The sequence below is a fragment of the Aethina tumida genome, chromosome 4 (genome assembly GCF_024364675.1).
Source record: "Aethina tumida isolate Nest 87 chromosome 4, icAetTumi1.1, whole genome shotgun sequence".
NCBI classification, from domain to species: domain Eukaryota; kingdom Metazoa; phylum Arthropoda; class Insecta; order Coleoptera; family Nitidulidae; genus Aethina; species Aethina tumida.
In genome coordinates, this window is record NC_065438.1 from 23,636,000 (window position 1) to 23,652,224 (window position 16,225).

Here is a 16,225-nt window from a genome sequence, read left to right on the forward strand (position 1 = left end):
CACGAAACCGAAATGTGTCTGGACCCATGTTTTCTCCCAGTGCAGTAGAATGAATTAGATGTGTTCGTGTAAAAGTTAATAAACAAAAAGTCAAAATACGTTATTCCTATACTGTGTTATTGGTTTTTAAAAACTAGCGGGTGCTCTAAGTGAGATACATGCACTTTCGCCCTCTATGTATTAATAGTCAAACTACTAACGTAACTGCTCATGTTACAACAGGAACCTGTAATCAATTCTATTTGCTACAGTGATATTAATTATTTTGTTATGTTAGTGTATCACAATCACTCTATAATGTTTGTGCAAAAAACGCCAAAGACTTATTGGTTGGAACCAACAAAATAAAAGTTAAGAACGTTATTCATCATTACTTTTATTGGGTAAAATCGAGATAAACACATAAACTCCTTCATACAACACTACTATTCATCAGAATTAAAATGATATAGTCATTTATCAAGTCTACAAAAAAATAAAACGGTAAAGTTACTCCAAAATATACATCGTCAATTCGTCACTGTTACTAATCATAACAGGAATTTAATCAAAAGAATTATTTTGGCACATTTTTCAAATTGTTGCACTGAAAATGTATGTTTTACGTACTGCAAAAAACGTTATAACAGTAACAAATCGTACGTCTACACTACTCGAATAAACTGTATAATCACCATAATTATTCAGACTTCAAGACCAGGAAACATTATATTACAGAAGGAATATTTATATAATTTAAAACTACTGATATTAAAAATATTACTTATATACATCTTTTCACATCTCAGATAAGATTACTAAATATGTAGTAGGTACGTTCTTGGCACAAAAGTCAGAAAGGAAAACGTATTGCACTTTTATAATACTTTTTTGTTTAAGTTTGTCGCCAGAAATTTTTACAGATTGAGCACAAATTTCGGGCGAATAAACAACCAAATCGCTTTCGATGTGTCCAGCAAAATAAAAATTTACAGTTTACAAAAATACAGTATTGCGAATTGAATCAGTAAAACGATTTTTATCTACAGCCGCTATTAATATATCACTCCATAGTTTTGCAAGTTTAGTTGTCTTGAGCAAAAAGGTTTGGCACAGAAAATACAACGCAAACGAAATTCTGTTTCACTCGAATAATTGAGCCTAAATTTGGACAGTGCTAGAGAAATATTTACTTTGCACGTTTTGGAAAATATACTTTTTTGTGTACATTGGAAACAAGTGCATAACAACGGAAAAATGCAGAGTAAATAGCAATAAATTATTCTTGTTGTTTGTACAGTAATGGACCAAAATAACTACACTCGTAATTTTGTGTCCCACACTGTAATATATACAACAACATTTTTGATATACATCTTGAAACGTAAACGAAGGGAACGGGCGGCAATTTCGGAAGACAACCAAGAAGTACAACAAATTGATTTGTACTAGTAAACCTACGTATACAGTTAAAAATTTGGCACGTGCACAAGTGAAAATTGCCGCCCGCCAGAAAAACGTAAAACTTTGGCACAGCATCGGAAGTACGAAATCTAATTACACGAATTCATGACGGTCGATCTCCTGCTGTAGCCCCGCCTGCTGACAGCCGCGCCCTGAGCCTCGCACTCCTTCCTCACCCTGTCTATAATGTCCGCCACCAGTTTCTCCTCCTTAACCCGCTGCTCCTCCCAATCCGCCGACTTGACGCTCTCCTTCTTCCGCCCCAAGACGACAGTCGGCTTCGCCGTCTCCGTCGTCTCGACGATCTCCTCCTTGATGCTGATGTTCAGCTCCTCGTGCTGCTCCATGTTCTCCGAGTGGCGCGCCGACACGTGCCCCATGTAGCCCTTGCGACTCTTGAAGAACACGTTGCACAGCGTGCACTTGAACAGCGGCGTCGGATTCACGAACGTGTTCACGTGCAACTTGTACTTGTGGCGGTACCAGTGAGTTCTGGACGCGAGTATCTCGCCGCACAGTTTGCAGACGACGCTGCCGTCGTGGCGCGTCAGGTACTCGAGCAGCTCGTTCTTTTTCTTCTCGTAGTTCTCCGAATCGGACTTGGACGACGTGCCGTTGTCCTCGTCCGTCAGGAAGTGGACGCCGGCGTTCGGTTCCATCGACTTGTCCAGGTCGTCTTGGCTTTCCAGGGACTCCTGGAGCATGGTGCGCGCCACTTCGGTCGATATGATTACGGATTCTTGTTTTATCGGGATCACTTCCACTGTTATCGATGACGGGAGGTTGGTGTGGTTCTGGTTGTTCTCCTGGTAATCGTGGTGTTCCTCTGTAATAATAATAATGGGTTTTGTTAGTGGGTGGAGGCTGTTAAATGTGGGTTGGTGGAAGGAATTCTAGAAGGAATAACGCCATAGTTTGCTTCGTATGGTTTTATTTCGTCGATGATGGTGAACTTACCAAAAAAAAATTAAATAAAACTTTTGTCACTGTACTTAAATAAATAAAAATAAACTTGTGTCTCTTTATTACACGAAAGTTAACTAATTAAAAAACTCAAAATAATAAATAAAAGCATAACACAAAATTAAATTATTAGAGGTAGATTTATTAATAAAGAAAAGTACAATAAACAAACATAGTTCCATACTAAACTTTGCGAATTGAGAAGTGTACATGAATATAATACAATCTGCACCATAAAGTGTCATTAAAAAAAACTCAAGTGATATAACGAAAATTAACATGAACAATATAAAATTAATTATAATACACATGGATAGGATTAAAGCATTAAAAAATTACCAAAACAATAAAAAATATAACATTTAATTTAGCACACACTAAAAAATTAACTTAACATTTATTTTTAATAGTAAAATTTAATATATATAAAATTACTATGGATAATATATTTCTATAATAAATTTAGACATATTAACAAATTTTCAGCAAATCTTGATTTGCAAAAATAAATCATTTATTCTGAACTTAATCTAACAACGTTAGTATATAAATTTCTATATTAATTGCACTTTGTTATTACTCTTCTACAGTTATTTAAAGAGCGCCTCCTGCACGATATTTGAACGTCTCAACAACTCACAACCATTCAACTTGTAATAAACATAATTTGAATACTTAAGTACAAACTAAAAAATAAAAAATTAAATAAAAAGTGTTACTAATTTATAGATCTACGATCTGTAATGTGACTGAACGATTGTAAGTTGGAGGAGAGTTCGTTTTTACACAATCAATAAGGTTCAGGTTGCGCTCCTGTGGGAAGAACGTTGACGCACAAAACTGGCCTCGGCCTAACAAAATCTGTTAAATAAAAAGAAAAAAAAAACAAACAAAATCTATCACACAGTGATTCTATCTATGCTATTGCCTTTTTCTAGATATTACATATCTAATGTTGTGTTTTTTGTACCTACAAGTTTATAAACAGAATTTTCTTTCACGGGTTATAAATTAAAATCACATAACACACGAAACACACTATTTGTTAAACAATTAACAACTATATTTAATATATTACAGCGTTTTTATTATGTATTTAATTTTTATTATTACAGGCGCTAGTTTGTAGGTTTATCACAAGTGTTCACGAACGCTGGACGGACGCGGGACAAACGTTCTCCCCGTTTGTGATTCGAGTTGACGGCCAATCTATTGGGATAACGGGAACAACGTTCGTCACACGGTCCAGCATCTGAATAATTAAATAAAATAAAAATTAAATCAATAACGAAAACATCCTGATGCGTTCATTATTAATAAATAACACGTTCACGTCGCATGAAAATTAAAGATTGCTTTGTCGGTGGGTAAAAACTACTAGTAGAAATTAATCAACAAAAGCTTACAGCGATAAAAAATAAATAAGATTCGGCGTTTATCGCGATTAGATTAATAAAAATTATTGTTTTTTATTGTCCCAACACCTAAAAGTAAATATTTTTTTTTTAAACAAAACTTATTGATATACATATACTGTTTAACTGTGCTCGCATGCGGCATAATATATAAATATATATATAGTTCTATGAAATATATATTCTTGTATATATATAATTGTATTGTCTACTCTGTGCAGTCAATATTTCAAAAAATATTTAATATATATATATAAACATATTCTACATAACTTATTTTTAAAATAATTGTTAATTTTGTTATAAACAAAGATATATTTATATATAAAACAAGCTATTCTAGAAAATATTTGCAAGTCCCCTAAACTATCCAAACCAAACACTAATTAATAAACTTTAGAAACAACAAAAACTTAGTACGTACGTAATCGCGTAATCATTTTGGATTATGTACTGCTTAGCAGTTGGTACGATTTAAATTACTAGTAATTACAGGTCGGCCTTGCAGACCATTTTTTAACCCTACCGTCGGGTTAATCACATTGTCATACGAACTAGTATTAAAAACTCAAAATAAAAACGAAAAAAAAAAAAGAAAAACAAAACTTGTACTTGTTTTTTGATTCTCCCCAACAATTAGCACCAAGTACGAAATCAATCCGCGCATGGAGCATCCCGTGTTCCAGCACAAGAACCTACAATAATGAATCCTATGTACAAAAACCTCGATAAATTAAACAGTTCAGGGCAGCGGGAAGAATCCCATGGGCGGGAACACGACGTCCTTCGGCATGAAGCAGTCGTGCACCGTCTTCATGTGGTTCTTCATCTTGTCCGGCCTCGAGAACTCCTTCTGGCAAACGGGACACGGGAACACCTTCCTCTGGTGGCCCTCGTGGTACAGGAACGCGTGACGCTGGAAGCTGTACTTGTTCTTGAACGTCTTCTGCACGTCCACCTTGGCGCACTCGGTGCACTGGTAGACGCCGTCGGTGATGGACGCGTACCTGAACAGATTCAACCCCCGGACCGACATCTCGGTGAGCTGCTCGGCGGGATCCTGGCTCTGGGAGGTGGCGCGACGTCGCGCCCGCCGCTTCACCGGCTGCCGGCCGGACGGCGGCGCGCTCATGCAGATCGAGTTCAGGGAGCTCGTCGACGGGGTCGGGGGGTTGTTGTTGTTGTTCAGGTTCTCGGCGCCGCCGCCCGACATGCAATCCGTCATCGGCGCCGTGCCGACGTCGTGCTCGATTATCTCCATCTTCGGGGTTAACAGCTTCGAGGTTATTTGGTTATCTGTGGACACCAAAAAATGTTCAAGTTAGTTCCCGTGTACAACCTAAACAATCGATTATTGTTTGACAATCTTTTACAAAAATATATCCCTTGAAAAAGATTGCCAAAAAAAAAAAAGACAAAATAAATAATACACTACAATTACGTAACTAAAATAAAAAGAATATAAGGGAGGATAAAGTGTTTAATCGATAATTACTTCAAAACCACTCCCTTATATTTATGATTATTACGTAAGTAAATATTGGGAAACTTGCCGTTTATAGCTTGATCCTTTTAAAGCAGCTTTGAAATTTTAATTTTAATTAATAAAAAGTTGGTCAGTTTTATAGTCGAGTAAAATATATACAAACAAATTAACAAAATAAATTGAAAAAAGCAACAATTTTACTGCAACTAATACACCAAACAACAATTTAAAATATTACACAACAATCAATTGCAAAAAAAACCACAAGAAAAATAAAAAAACAAAATCTAATAAAGAATGAACTTTATTTATTTGTTTATTTAACCACCTAAACTACAATTTTACCCATACAAAAGGTAACTAAACAAAGTGCAAATAAATTATCTAAAAACTAGATTTAAGTATACAAATTAAAATAAAAATGCTACAACATCAAAATAGATAAATTTATTATTGCAACTTTACCTTTTTCCTCTTTCTTCAGTACTTTTTCTTAAAGGAAACAACAACGTAATATTTTCGAATTTTTAACTACTTATAAAATAGGGCAAGAAAATTGTTAAAAATTTTATTTATCATATAATTTTATATAAAATATAGGAATTTATTGCCAATTGTTATATCCATAAACTAATTCTATATAAACTATATTTAACATTGGTATAGAAACAGTTAATATAACTCTTAAAGTAGATTTTCAAAATATTGAAAAATTATAACAAATAGAGAACAAAATCATGCACGACGAATAAAACTGTTACAACAACACAGATAGTTAAAAGACACATGCTTCAACAATATCCAACAAAATGAGTCAAAGAATCATAAAAATGCAATATTAAAAACGTTACTAATAACGATTAGTATACTAATAATATGCCAGTCTTGGTTTGAATTTGGTAAATATTGTCGAATATAATCGAATATCCCTGTTATAATAATCCAAAAAGTAAAGTGTATAATAATATAGATCACACGTTATATTGTATATTAATAACATATAAAAATATTTGGATTCTCTAGGCACAGTATATAAAAAATAGTCTATAAAAAAGAACGCCGTAGGAAGAACGAATGAATTAAAAAAAAAATGATCATGTAAGGCAAATATTAAGGCACCGCGATTAACTCGAGTTCTGCTTGTGTATGATTTTGAGATGGGCGAGCATGTTATCCTTCCTAGTGAAGTCCTTCCTGCAGACGGGACAGGAGAACATCTTGACGTCGACCTTGTGCGAAGTCATGTAGTGCCTGCAGAAGTTGCTGATGTGCGTGTAGACCCTATCACAAACCGTGCACCTGTACAAATCTTTCTCGCGCACGCAGAAGTCCCGCGCCGACTTGTCCGGATCGCTGATCTTCTTCGAGGTGTTCATGAATTTCTGTTCGATATAGTTGGCCTCGTCCAAGTCGATGTAGTTGAAGTCGTCCAGATCGAGCACCTTTGTTCGTTTCTTTTTCCTCGGCGGCGAGGATGTGCTGATCGTGTCCAGCATGTGTTTCGGATCGAACTTTATTTCCAGCGAGTCGTAATTCGAGTCGACTTCTTGTATGTCGTTGTCGTTCTCCTCGACGTCGATGTCCGAAGCGGCCGGCGAGTCTTGGTAACGCATCGCGTAATCGTCGGGCGGTATCGATGTCGATTTGATTTCTAAGCATTGTACGTTGGCTGGTGATGAGGATCTTCGTTTTTCTTCTGAAATCGAGGACACACAGTGTTAATGCGACTTTTCTTCGGGGGGGAAATGTGAAGAAGACAAGCTAAACATGCAATTGCAGATGCGAAACGTAACGGTGGAAGTTGCGGTGGGTTTTTTGGGTTTTTTAGTAAGGTAGAATTAATTTTTAACGAATCCTAACAATAAATATTAAATATAAATATCGATAAATAACAGATGGTCCCTCATATTGACCATAAACTTGTTTTGAAACTGATGTTTATCTAAAAAACTTGTTTTGAAAATAAAACCAAATTTTTTAATGGTCATAATTTATTGTTTGTATGAGTTTATAGTATTCGAATGAAGAAATTTATATATTTTTTGTTTTCTTGAATTTGAAATTTTGAAAGTTTCTTATTGGATTTTTAATTTGAGTAAAATTTAGGAGGTAATTTAAAAATAAAAATAACATTTATATTTTCCCAATTTTATTGATCTCTAATAATTATAATAGTCTTGTCTAATTCTCAATTTTCTTAGAACTGAACCAGAAAACGACGACAATTAATTATTACTGATACATAAATTCTATATGGTCAATTAATATTGAATTAATTTATTTAAAAACAATTAAACCGTTGCATCATATCGTCACGATTATTCAACGGTGCGTGTTAAATTATCGCACATTAAAAAGTCACTACTAATTTTAAATCGTCGCGTTCTTTTCAGCAGAGTCAGTTTTCGCACCCCGCTTCAATTCGTGTCGGTTTTTTCGTTTGGAGAGCGTTGTAAAAATCTATTTATAACTCGTTAATCAAATAGTAATGTCCTTGGAAACGAACATGCCAAGACTTATTAGGGTTCGTGTGTTCGAAAACCGACTCGAATATTGTTGTGTTGAATATTTTGGGGAATTTTTAAATGCGTCGTTTTTAACTGAATCCGTACATTCGACACATTTAAACACAATAGAAAAATTTGTGTACAAGATGTTAGGAAAACATGTGACGTCCAGATTTTTAGGGACGTTCTATCGGAGCAGGTAAACCCAAAACCACCGGACACAATAAAAGGAAACCACCACCGTTAGAATAAAATTAATAAGCAAGTTGTCTTTTTAAAATGTTAGAAAGGGAAAAGCTATAGGAAATAAGCCGCGTTGAACAATGCATTTTTTTGTTGTAAAAAAATACAGTACAATAGATAAAGTGATGAATAATGAATTAGCTGTGAAACAATTGGCTCATTCCTTAAACTCTTCCCCTTATCACTTGGTAAAAATGTTTGATTTGACTCACCTCGACTTAAATGTGGCACACTATATTTTTAAACGAATTTTTTTTTGCGTTTAGATTCACTGTAACAGCACTATAGCTTTTCCCTTCACACTTTAAAAAAACAAAAACAAAAAAAAACGGTTTTTCATTTTTCAAAGAAGTCACTGGAAATTGGCGACAGTTTTGTACCACTGTTCATAAATGTTGCGCAGTTTTGGGGTTTTTTAAATTTATGTCTTATCTCGTGCATATTACGTGGGATGATTCTGTAATTGTCTATGATAACTTGTGGTTAATGCAACAAATATCATGAAGTAGATTAATTACAAAACCATCCGTGTACGTCGTCGCGTTTTCGGAGCTCCATGGTAAAAAACTTACCAAAAGCCTGTTTCACTATCGGAAAATACAAGTTTACAAAAATCGCCTCGGACCAAAAACTGGCCGGAAGATCGAAAAAATCAGCCAAAGCACTTACCAGTCTGCAGATCGTTCTCTTCCGGCGTCTTGGAGTGGTTAAAGACGGGCTCCTTCGAGGTCCCCGCCACCGGTTCTTCTTCCTTCACCGTCTCCTGCTCGTCCTTCTCCTCCTTCCCCGTGCTGCCGTCCGAATTGTTGCCAGCGAACCCGTCCACGCCCATGTTCATCTCCATCATCTCCGGACTGCCCTGCACCAAATCGTTTCTGTCGTAATCATCTGGACCATTCGAACTGCCGGACAGTTTCCGAGGTCTGCCCCGTTTCCTTTTGGGTTGCAGGAGCGCATTGCCCAGCATGTTGAAATTGCTGCCGAACCGTTTGTTCTGTTGCAGCCTCTGCAAATGGGGCAGGTTGTTCTGTTGTTGCGTGAGGGATGACGTTATGGTGTCGCATTTCTCCTCGTTCACCTCGGTGAGGCCCTTGATGCGTAGACTCTCGGCGACGCGCAGGAAGGCCGTCAGCCTGTCCTGGTCGACGCTGACCTCGCCGCGGTACATAAAGTCCAGCAGACACTTCATGTCGCTGTAGGGGACGTCTTTGAGTATGACGATGGGATGTTTGTCCGGATGGTTGACGAACAGGGCTTGGAAGTAGGGGCTGCAGGCGGATAGGACCATTTTGTGGGCTCGCAACAATTGTCCTTCGACTGCCAGGGTGACGTCAACGAAACTCTCGTCGTGCAGTAGCTGGTCGAAGACGGACAGCAGGTTGGACTGGTGGTTGTTCCATCGCAGGCAGAAGCGCTGGGAAGACATGTTTGGGGCGGGGGCAGCTATTCCGGGCTGCTGGTACTGTATCTGTGGCGGGTAGCGATAGCTTAGACTTGACATTGGTGGTACAGGCGGAATTTTGTTATTTTTTTTGTCCACACTGAAACAAACATTTGGTGACGTTTAGTTCGGCTGTCAAGTAGAATGAACAAACAACTTTACTAATCAAGCTACCATAACTATATTATGTATCTAATATGTCATCAATTTTGTAAGGTGTTTTGATTTTCCTACAAATTCGACGAAGTTAAAACTAAACTTTTAAGAGATAACCTGCTTTTCTAGGATTATAAAACAATAGATGTCATAAAATGTGTTTAAATTGTCATTTTTGATTATCAATTCATTCATCGTTAAAAAAAAGGCAAAAATACAATTTGGCGACTATCAAAAAAACATTTAAACACACGTATTTTTTGATTATTAAATAAGTTGCCAATAATATAACATGTAACGGTTTCAAAATTACTGTCAATTTAAAATTACAGTTATATTTTTTTATATAAAATTATTAGATTACATTATTCAGAAAAATTTTATTTAATCCACTTTTAAAAAATAATTAATTAAAATCATTATTATATAGTGGACTATTGTAAATGTCAATTATCTATGAAAAATATTTTTTTCACAAAATCAATATTTTCATAAAACCTTAAGAAATTTTATGATATGAAATAATGATAAAAATAAAATTTCTTAATTTAAAAAACTCCATTTCATATAATTTTGTTAAAAAATTATGGTTAAATAAGTTATTTAATAAAAATTGTATACTTATGTTAATCGAAAGATTGTTTAATATTAAATTTAATTATACTAAAACAGATATATGGTGTTCCATTGAAAATAAAGTTGATAAAATTAAACATACATAACAAACACCCTGTATAAAATTTAGGAGATAATAATGACTCATTATAGGATGGTCTTTGGTTAACGTGTATGCGAAAATTGAAGTTTCCAGCATCAAGTTACCTTATTGACTTTTTTGTAGACCATCAATCTGTCAAAATTTTTGGATAAAACAATAATAGATATAGGACATAGTATAGACATTTTATTTGCAATTATATGTAGAGGCTGTTCAATTGAAAATAACAAAGTTATTGATGTTTTAAGATACATAAAATTAAACGTAAATAAAAAATACCCTATATTTGCAATTACATGTACAATTTAAAAATCCAAAAATGTACAGTCTGTTCAATTAAAAATAACAAAGTTATTGATGTTTTAAGATACACAAAATTAAACGTAAATAAAAAACACCCTGTATGAAATTTGGGAGTACTAATAATGGACTCTTGTAGGATAGTCCTAAGTTAAGGTTTATGCCAAAAGTGAGCTCTCCAACTTCAAAATTAGTGACATTAGTAACTATCAATCTGTCAAAATTTTTGGAAAAATGTAATATTTAAAAAACTATTGGGTTTAGGTACAGAACACGGTATAGCCATTTTATTTGCAATTACATGTAGAATTTAAAAATCCAAAAATATACAGGGTGTACAATAACAATGTTATTGATGTTTTAAGATTCACAAAATTAAACATAAATTAAAAAATACCAAGTATAAAATTTGAGAGTACTAATAATGGACCCATATAGGATGGTCTCTAGTAAATTTCTATGCCAAAAGGGAGCTTTTTAGCATCAAAATTTGTGACTTTATAGACATTTTACTAAACCATCAATCAATCTGTCAAAATTTTTGGAAAAATGTAATATCTCTTAAACTATTGGGTGTAGGTATAGGACATGATATAGCCATTTTCTTTGCAATTACATGTAGAATTTAAAAATACAAAAATATATAAGAGTGTTCCATTGAAAATAACAGTTATTGATGTTTTAAAATGCACAAAATTAAACGTTAATAAAAAACATCCTGTATAAAATTTAGGAGTAGTAATAATGGACCCTTATAGAATGGTACTTAGTTAATATGTATGCTAAAAATGAACTTTCCAGCATCAAAATTAGTGACTTACTAGACGTTTTTAGATCATCAATCTGTCCAAATTTTTGAAAAAATGTAATGTCTCAAAAACTATTGGGTTTAGGTATGGGACATGGTATAGCCATTTTCTTTGCAATCACATGTAGAATTTAAAAATACAAAAATATACAGGGTGTTTCATTGAAAATAACAAAATTGATGTCACTTCCGGCAAAACCAGAAATGAAATTTTGTTCAAATTATATTAACATAATAGTACAATTCAAATTACAATTGCTATAAAATTTTTCATTGCCATAAGTTAGATGAATCACTCTGTACACCATTTAATTAACGCTCAATAGAACACCAAAAACAGTTTCTAAAATTTGTCACATTAAGATGTGATCTAAATGATTTAATGGTTAAAAAATGTTGAAAATATTTAAATCTTTGTGCAGTTTTCAGTGCATGGACCCGTTTTGTGATGTGAACTAATCAAATAACATTTTATCTTTGCGGCAAAAGTGCGATTTAATAAGGTTAAAAACGATTGGCGTCAAAACCGCACGAAACAGTGGCGTATTATTATTTCCCCCATCGACAATCGATAAATTAAGAACGTCCGCGCAAATCGAAACCGGGGGGAAAAGCGTGACGTCGGCACCGGCAACGTCGCCCGTGCACGTCCTAACCCAAAACAACGGACCGCCACCCGAATCCAATTGGATAATCTCGTGGAGAAGCGACGAGAGGAAAAAAAAACGGCGACGCCGATCCATTCGCACAGGTGTCCGCCGATCCGTTCTTGAACTCCATTACATCACACACGACGTCCCCTCCCCGCCGCACCGCACTGCTGCGATCTAATATCACACAATGCGACATAAACATTGCGGCGCGTTGTTTTGGTCGCGGGTTCAACCCTGGCGTGTACGTGCGGCGGCCATGTTCCGTGCCGTCATGCAACCCCGCCTACTCTCTCGGTACGCGGCGCCCGCGGAACACCTCTCGCACACAACCCCCTGCGTGGCGTGGCGTTTTCGCCACCCCGCACTCGGACATCCGTCGCAAAACGTAAACAACGGCGGAAACGCGACGGATATTGATCCGGGAAATTTATCGATCGCGGCCCGTAGGGTAAAACGAGTCGACGACCCCACGTCCGACAAAACGCACTGGCACACAATTTCGGCCGGGCCGCGGCCGCACTTCACTGCTCGAACGGGACGAGGGAACGACAGGTGTCGGTTGACGTTACCTTTGCGTAGTGTCAGCATCAAAAAACAAAAGGGTTGTGCACCCGAAACAGGATAACTAAACACCACTGCACATCAAGACGCCATGTCAGCAAGAATGCCGACTCTCGCGCATTCGGGGGCAGCGTTGCCGATGCGGCCGGTGTGGCGCGCGCACGGGGAAGGTTTCGCCAGTGCGGGGTCAAACTGTTATCGTATTAGAATTTTTAACCGTGTCCAACGTTTCGCACGTTTCACCAATTTCACACTATTTTTTTAATGTTTTCGTTTGATATTATTTAAAAATAAAAATATTTAAATACCCGTGTGCTTTTTTACATCTGATATTTTTCATTTTATCATAAATATTTAAAATTATTAACTGACATGTAAAATGATATAAAAAATTATCTCACAATTCCAAGAATTTCTAAAAATTCATTAATTTTTTAATAATTTTTTATTTTTTTTTTTTGTATAAAAAACACACAAAACTTAAAAAATAACCAAAATATCAAAATTTTATTTGCCTTTTAATTAATATAAAAATGTATTTTTAATTATCTATATTTAAATATATTTATTAATTAAAATTAAAAGGTTTTTAAATCTTCCTAAACGGTACAAAGTGCAAATCAACACCATCTTAATAATTTTAACCTTTACAACGCACTAATTTAAAACTTTTATATTATTATTTATAATAAAATGTGATTTTCAACCATTTGAAGTCATATAAAACTTTTTATAATAATATCTGTAGGTTTTTTTAAAAATATTATATGTAATTTTAAATAATTTTAACCTTTACAACGAGATAATTTAAAACTTTTATATTGTTATTTATAATAAAATGTGAATTTCAATCATTTAAAAAGTCACAAAAACTTTTTATAATTATATCTGTAGGTTTTTAAAAATATTATATGTAATTTTAATAATTATTATTTATAATAAAATGTGAATTTCAATTATTTGAAAAGTCACATAAACTTTTTATAATAAAATCTCTAGGTTTTTTAAAATATTATATGTAATTTTAATAATTTTAGCCTTTACAACGTGCTAATTTAAAACTTTTATATTATTGTTTATAATAAAATGTGAATTTCAATCATTTGAAAAGTCACAGAAACTTTTTATAATAATATCTGTAGTTTTCTTTTTTAAATATTATATGTATTTTTAATAATTTTAACCTTTACAACGAGTTAATCTTAAACTTTATATTATTATTTATAATAAAATGTGAATTTCAATCATTTGAAAAGTCACATAAACTTTTTATAATAATATCTGTAGTTTTTTTTTAAATATTATATGTAATTTTAATAATTTTAACCTTTACAACGAGTTAATTTTATATTATTATTTATAATAAAATGTGAATTTCAATCATTTGAAACTTTTCAAATGATTGAAATCTTTTATAATAATATCTGTAGGTTTTTTAAAAATATTATATGTAATTTTAATAATTTTAACCTTTACAACGAGCTATTTAAATACTTTTATTTTATCATTTATAATAAAATGTGAATTTCAATCATTTGAAAAGTTACAGAAACTTTTTATAGTAATATCTGTAGGTTTTTAAAAATATTATATGTAATATTCTTCATATTTTACCAACATATATTAACTTTTAAATTAATAATTAACTAGCCTAGCCAATACACAAAGTATAGTATAACTAAAAGTTTGTATCAGAAAACAAATTTTCAACAAAGCTTAAAATTTCAAAATACACATAAATAAAACAATTAACAATTATTTTAGTATTTTTTTATATTTTTTAATGTTTGAAAATTAGTAGAATGTTTAAACTCTTCTAGATCGTAAATATTTTATTACTTACTATTAATTTGTTATTATAAAATCTTTAAATAATGTTTCTTAACGTTGCAGTTAATTAGGAAATTTTATTTTTGATTTTATTTTATCAATAAATCATTAATTAGAGTATTATTAAAATATTTTACGACATTGTTAAATATAAATTAACTTTTCATACACGAGTGTTATAAAAATTTATTTTTTTATTTAAATTTTAAATTTTATGAAGTATAAATATACATTTTGAACAGAATTCTGTATTAGAAAACTAAAGTTTTTATAATATATTTATTTATTTACATTGTTACTTAAAAAAGTTGTAAATTTTGTAATTAAAAGTTATTAAGTAATTATAAATCATAATTAATTAATTAATTAATTAGTGTGTATCAAAATGAACTTTTACGATTCGTCGTTTTAAAATTTCGTACGCTTGGGAATGTGTAGTTTCTAATTAAATTAAAAGTGTTAGTAAATCATTATGGAGGGCGTCTAAAAGATTTCAAATTTGAGGAGATCAGCACATTATAAGCACATTATTTTTAATATAATTGTAAATATAGTAAGAAAATAGTTATTAATGACAGCAAAATAAGTTAATAAAAATAAATATACATGACCCAGAAAATATAAAAATAAATATTATTAGTAAATAAATAAAACGGTAATTAACGTATTACAAAAATAGAAAACAAGTAAATACAGGAAGAGCCCGTAACAAGTTGGGCATCGGAGGAAACAGATGAAGATAATTAATAGAGAGAGAGAAATCGCAAAGGTTTGGCAACGCCGTCCGGATAGAAATACACGGGGGAAAATTCCTGCCACCCGAACATCTCGTCCGCAGGAAAGTACCGTGCAAAGAGTTGGCAACGATGGCGCGACACCCGCGGATACAATAAAAGGCACCGTTACGAATGCCTTCCTGTGCGAGAGTTTCACACGCTTTTACGCGTCTTTTGTGCAGGAAAAAAACGCGGAAACGAATTTTCGCAATATCGATCCCGTGGCAGGCCGAAATCGATATGCGGATTCGAAGATTATGTCATGCGCGACGGTCGGTCGAGGGTGTGCGCAAATCGCAGCGAAAAAAAACCACACTTACGCAACAGAATCGTCCTTGGTGGAAATCACGGAGGCGACGTCCTCCTCACATTTGTTTACGAACCACTACCACCGAAACGCACTGTCCGTTTTACGCTGGCAGGAATCCGCAGGAACCGAACTGGCTGACACTCTGGCCGAACGAACGTGGACGTCTGAAGATGGTGGCCTGAGGGTGGTGCTGGCGAGAGGGTGTAGTAATGTGGTGCGCACCCTTCGAGTAACTAAATGGAACTCGGCGAGCCCCGCGCAACCGTGGCTCAGCTACCACCACCACCGCGTCGCGGTGACCTTGGGAGTTGTGGATGTACAAACGTCCAAGCGAGTAGCGGACGGACGGGCGGCGCGCCTCGCGGAGTACCGTTTTGGGCGAGTGTTGCGCGGCTCTTGCAGTGAGGGCTCGAAACGTCGTCCAAACAAATCGTCGGTCGGGTTTCGGGTACGGTGCCGTCGTTCAGTCGGTACGGTCCGATGCGGCGAAACGGGGATACACGTGTGCCTGTGCCGTGGGGTGGTTGACCCCCCACAAAAAGAGGACGACTTTTTGACTCTTCGTAACACTTTTTGAGAAGAATGCGAGTCGCGCACCGCCCGTACGTCCGCGCC

At 34.5% G+C, this 16,225-nt stretch overlaps 1 protein-coding gene across 5 annotated transcripts; it reads right to left on the reverse strand.

Moving 5' to 3' along the window:
* Nucleotides 1-366: 366 nt before the first annotated feature.
* LOC109602044 (protein tramtrack, alpha isoform) lies at nucleotides 367-15,884 on the reverse strand. 5 transcript variants are annotated; one of them, XM_020018364.2, is made up of 3 exons: nucleotides 15,621-15,884; nucleotides 8,727-9,598; nucleotides 367-2,269 (listed from the first exon to the last, which is right to left on the reverse strand). In XM_020018364.2, the coding sequence occupies exons 2-3, from the start codon at nucleotides 9,556-9,558 to the stop codon at nucleotides 1,533-1,535; spliced, it is 1,569 nt and encodes a 522-aa protein (XP_019873923.1). In that variant the 5' UTR covers nucleotides 9,559-9,598; nucleotides 15,621-15,884; the 3' UTR covers nucleotides 367-1,532. The 5 variants fall into 5 exon arrangements, with proteins under 5 accessions (XP_019873923.1, XP_019873922.1, XP_019873926.1 ...); XM_020018363.2 differs by lacking the exon at nucleotides 15,621-15,884 and adding an exon at nucleotides 12,703-12,859; XM_020018367.2 differs by lacking the exons at nucleotides 367-2,269; nucleotides 15,621-15,884 and adding exons at nucleotides 2,528-5,117; nucleotides 12,703-12,859.
* Between the last annotated feature and the right edge of the window lie 341 nt (nucleotides 15,885-16,225).

Coding starts and splice junctions, on each gene's coding strand:
- LOC109602044 (XM_020018364.2), bottom strand. CDS start 9,558: ATGTCAAGTCTAAGCTATCGCTACCCGCCACAGATACAGTACCAGCAG. Junction 2,270..8,726: donor AGAGAACGATCTGCAGACTG/GTAAGTGCTTTG, acceptor TTATTATTACAG/AGGAACACCACGATTACCAG.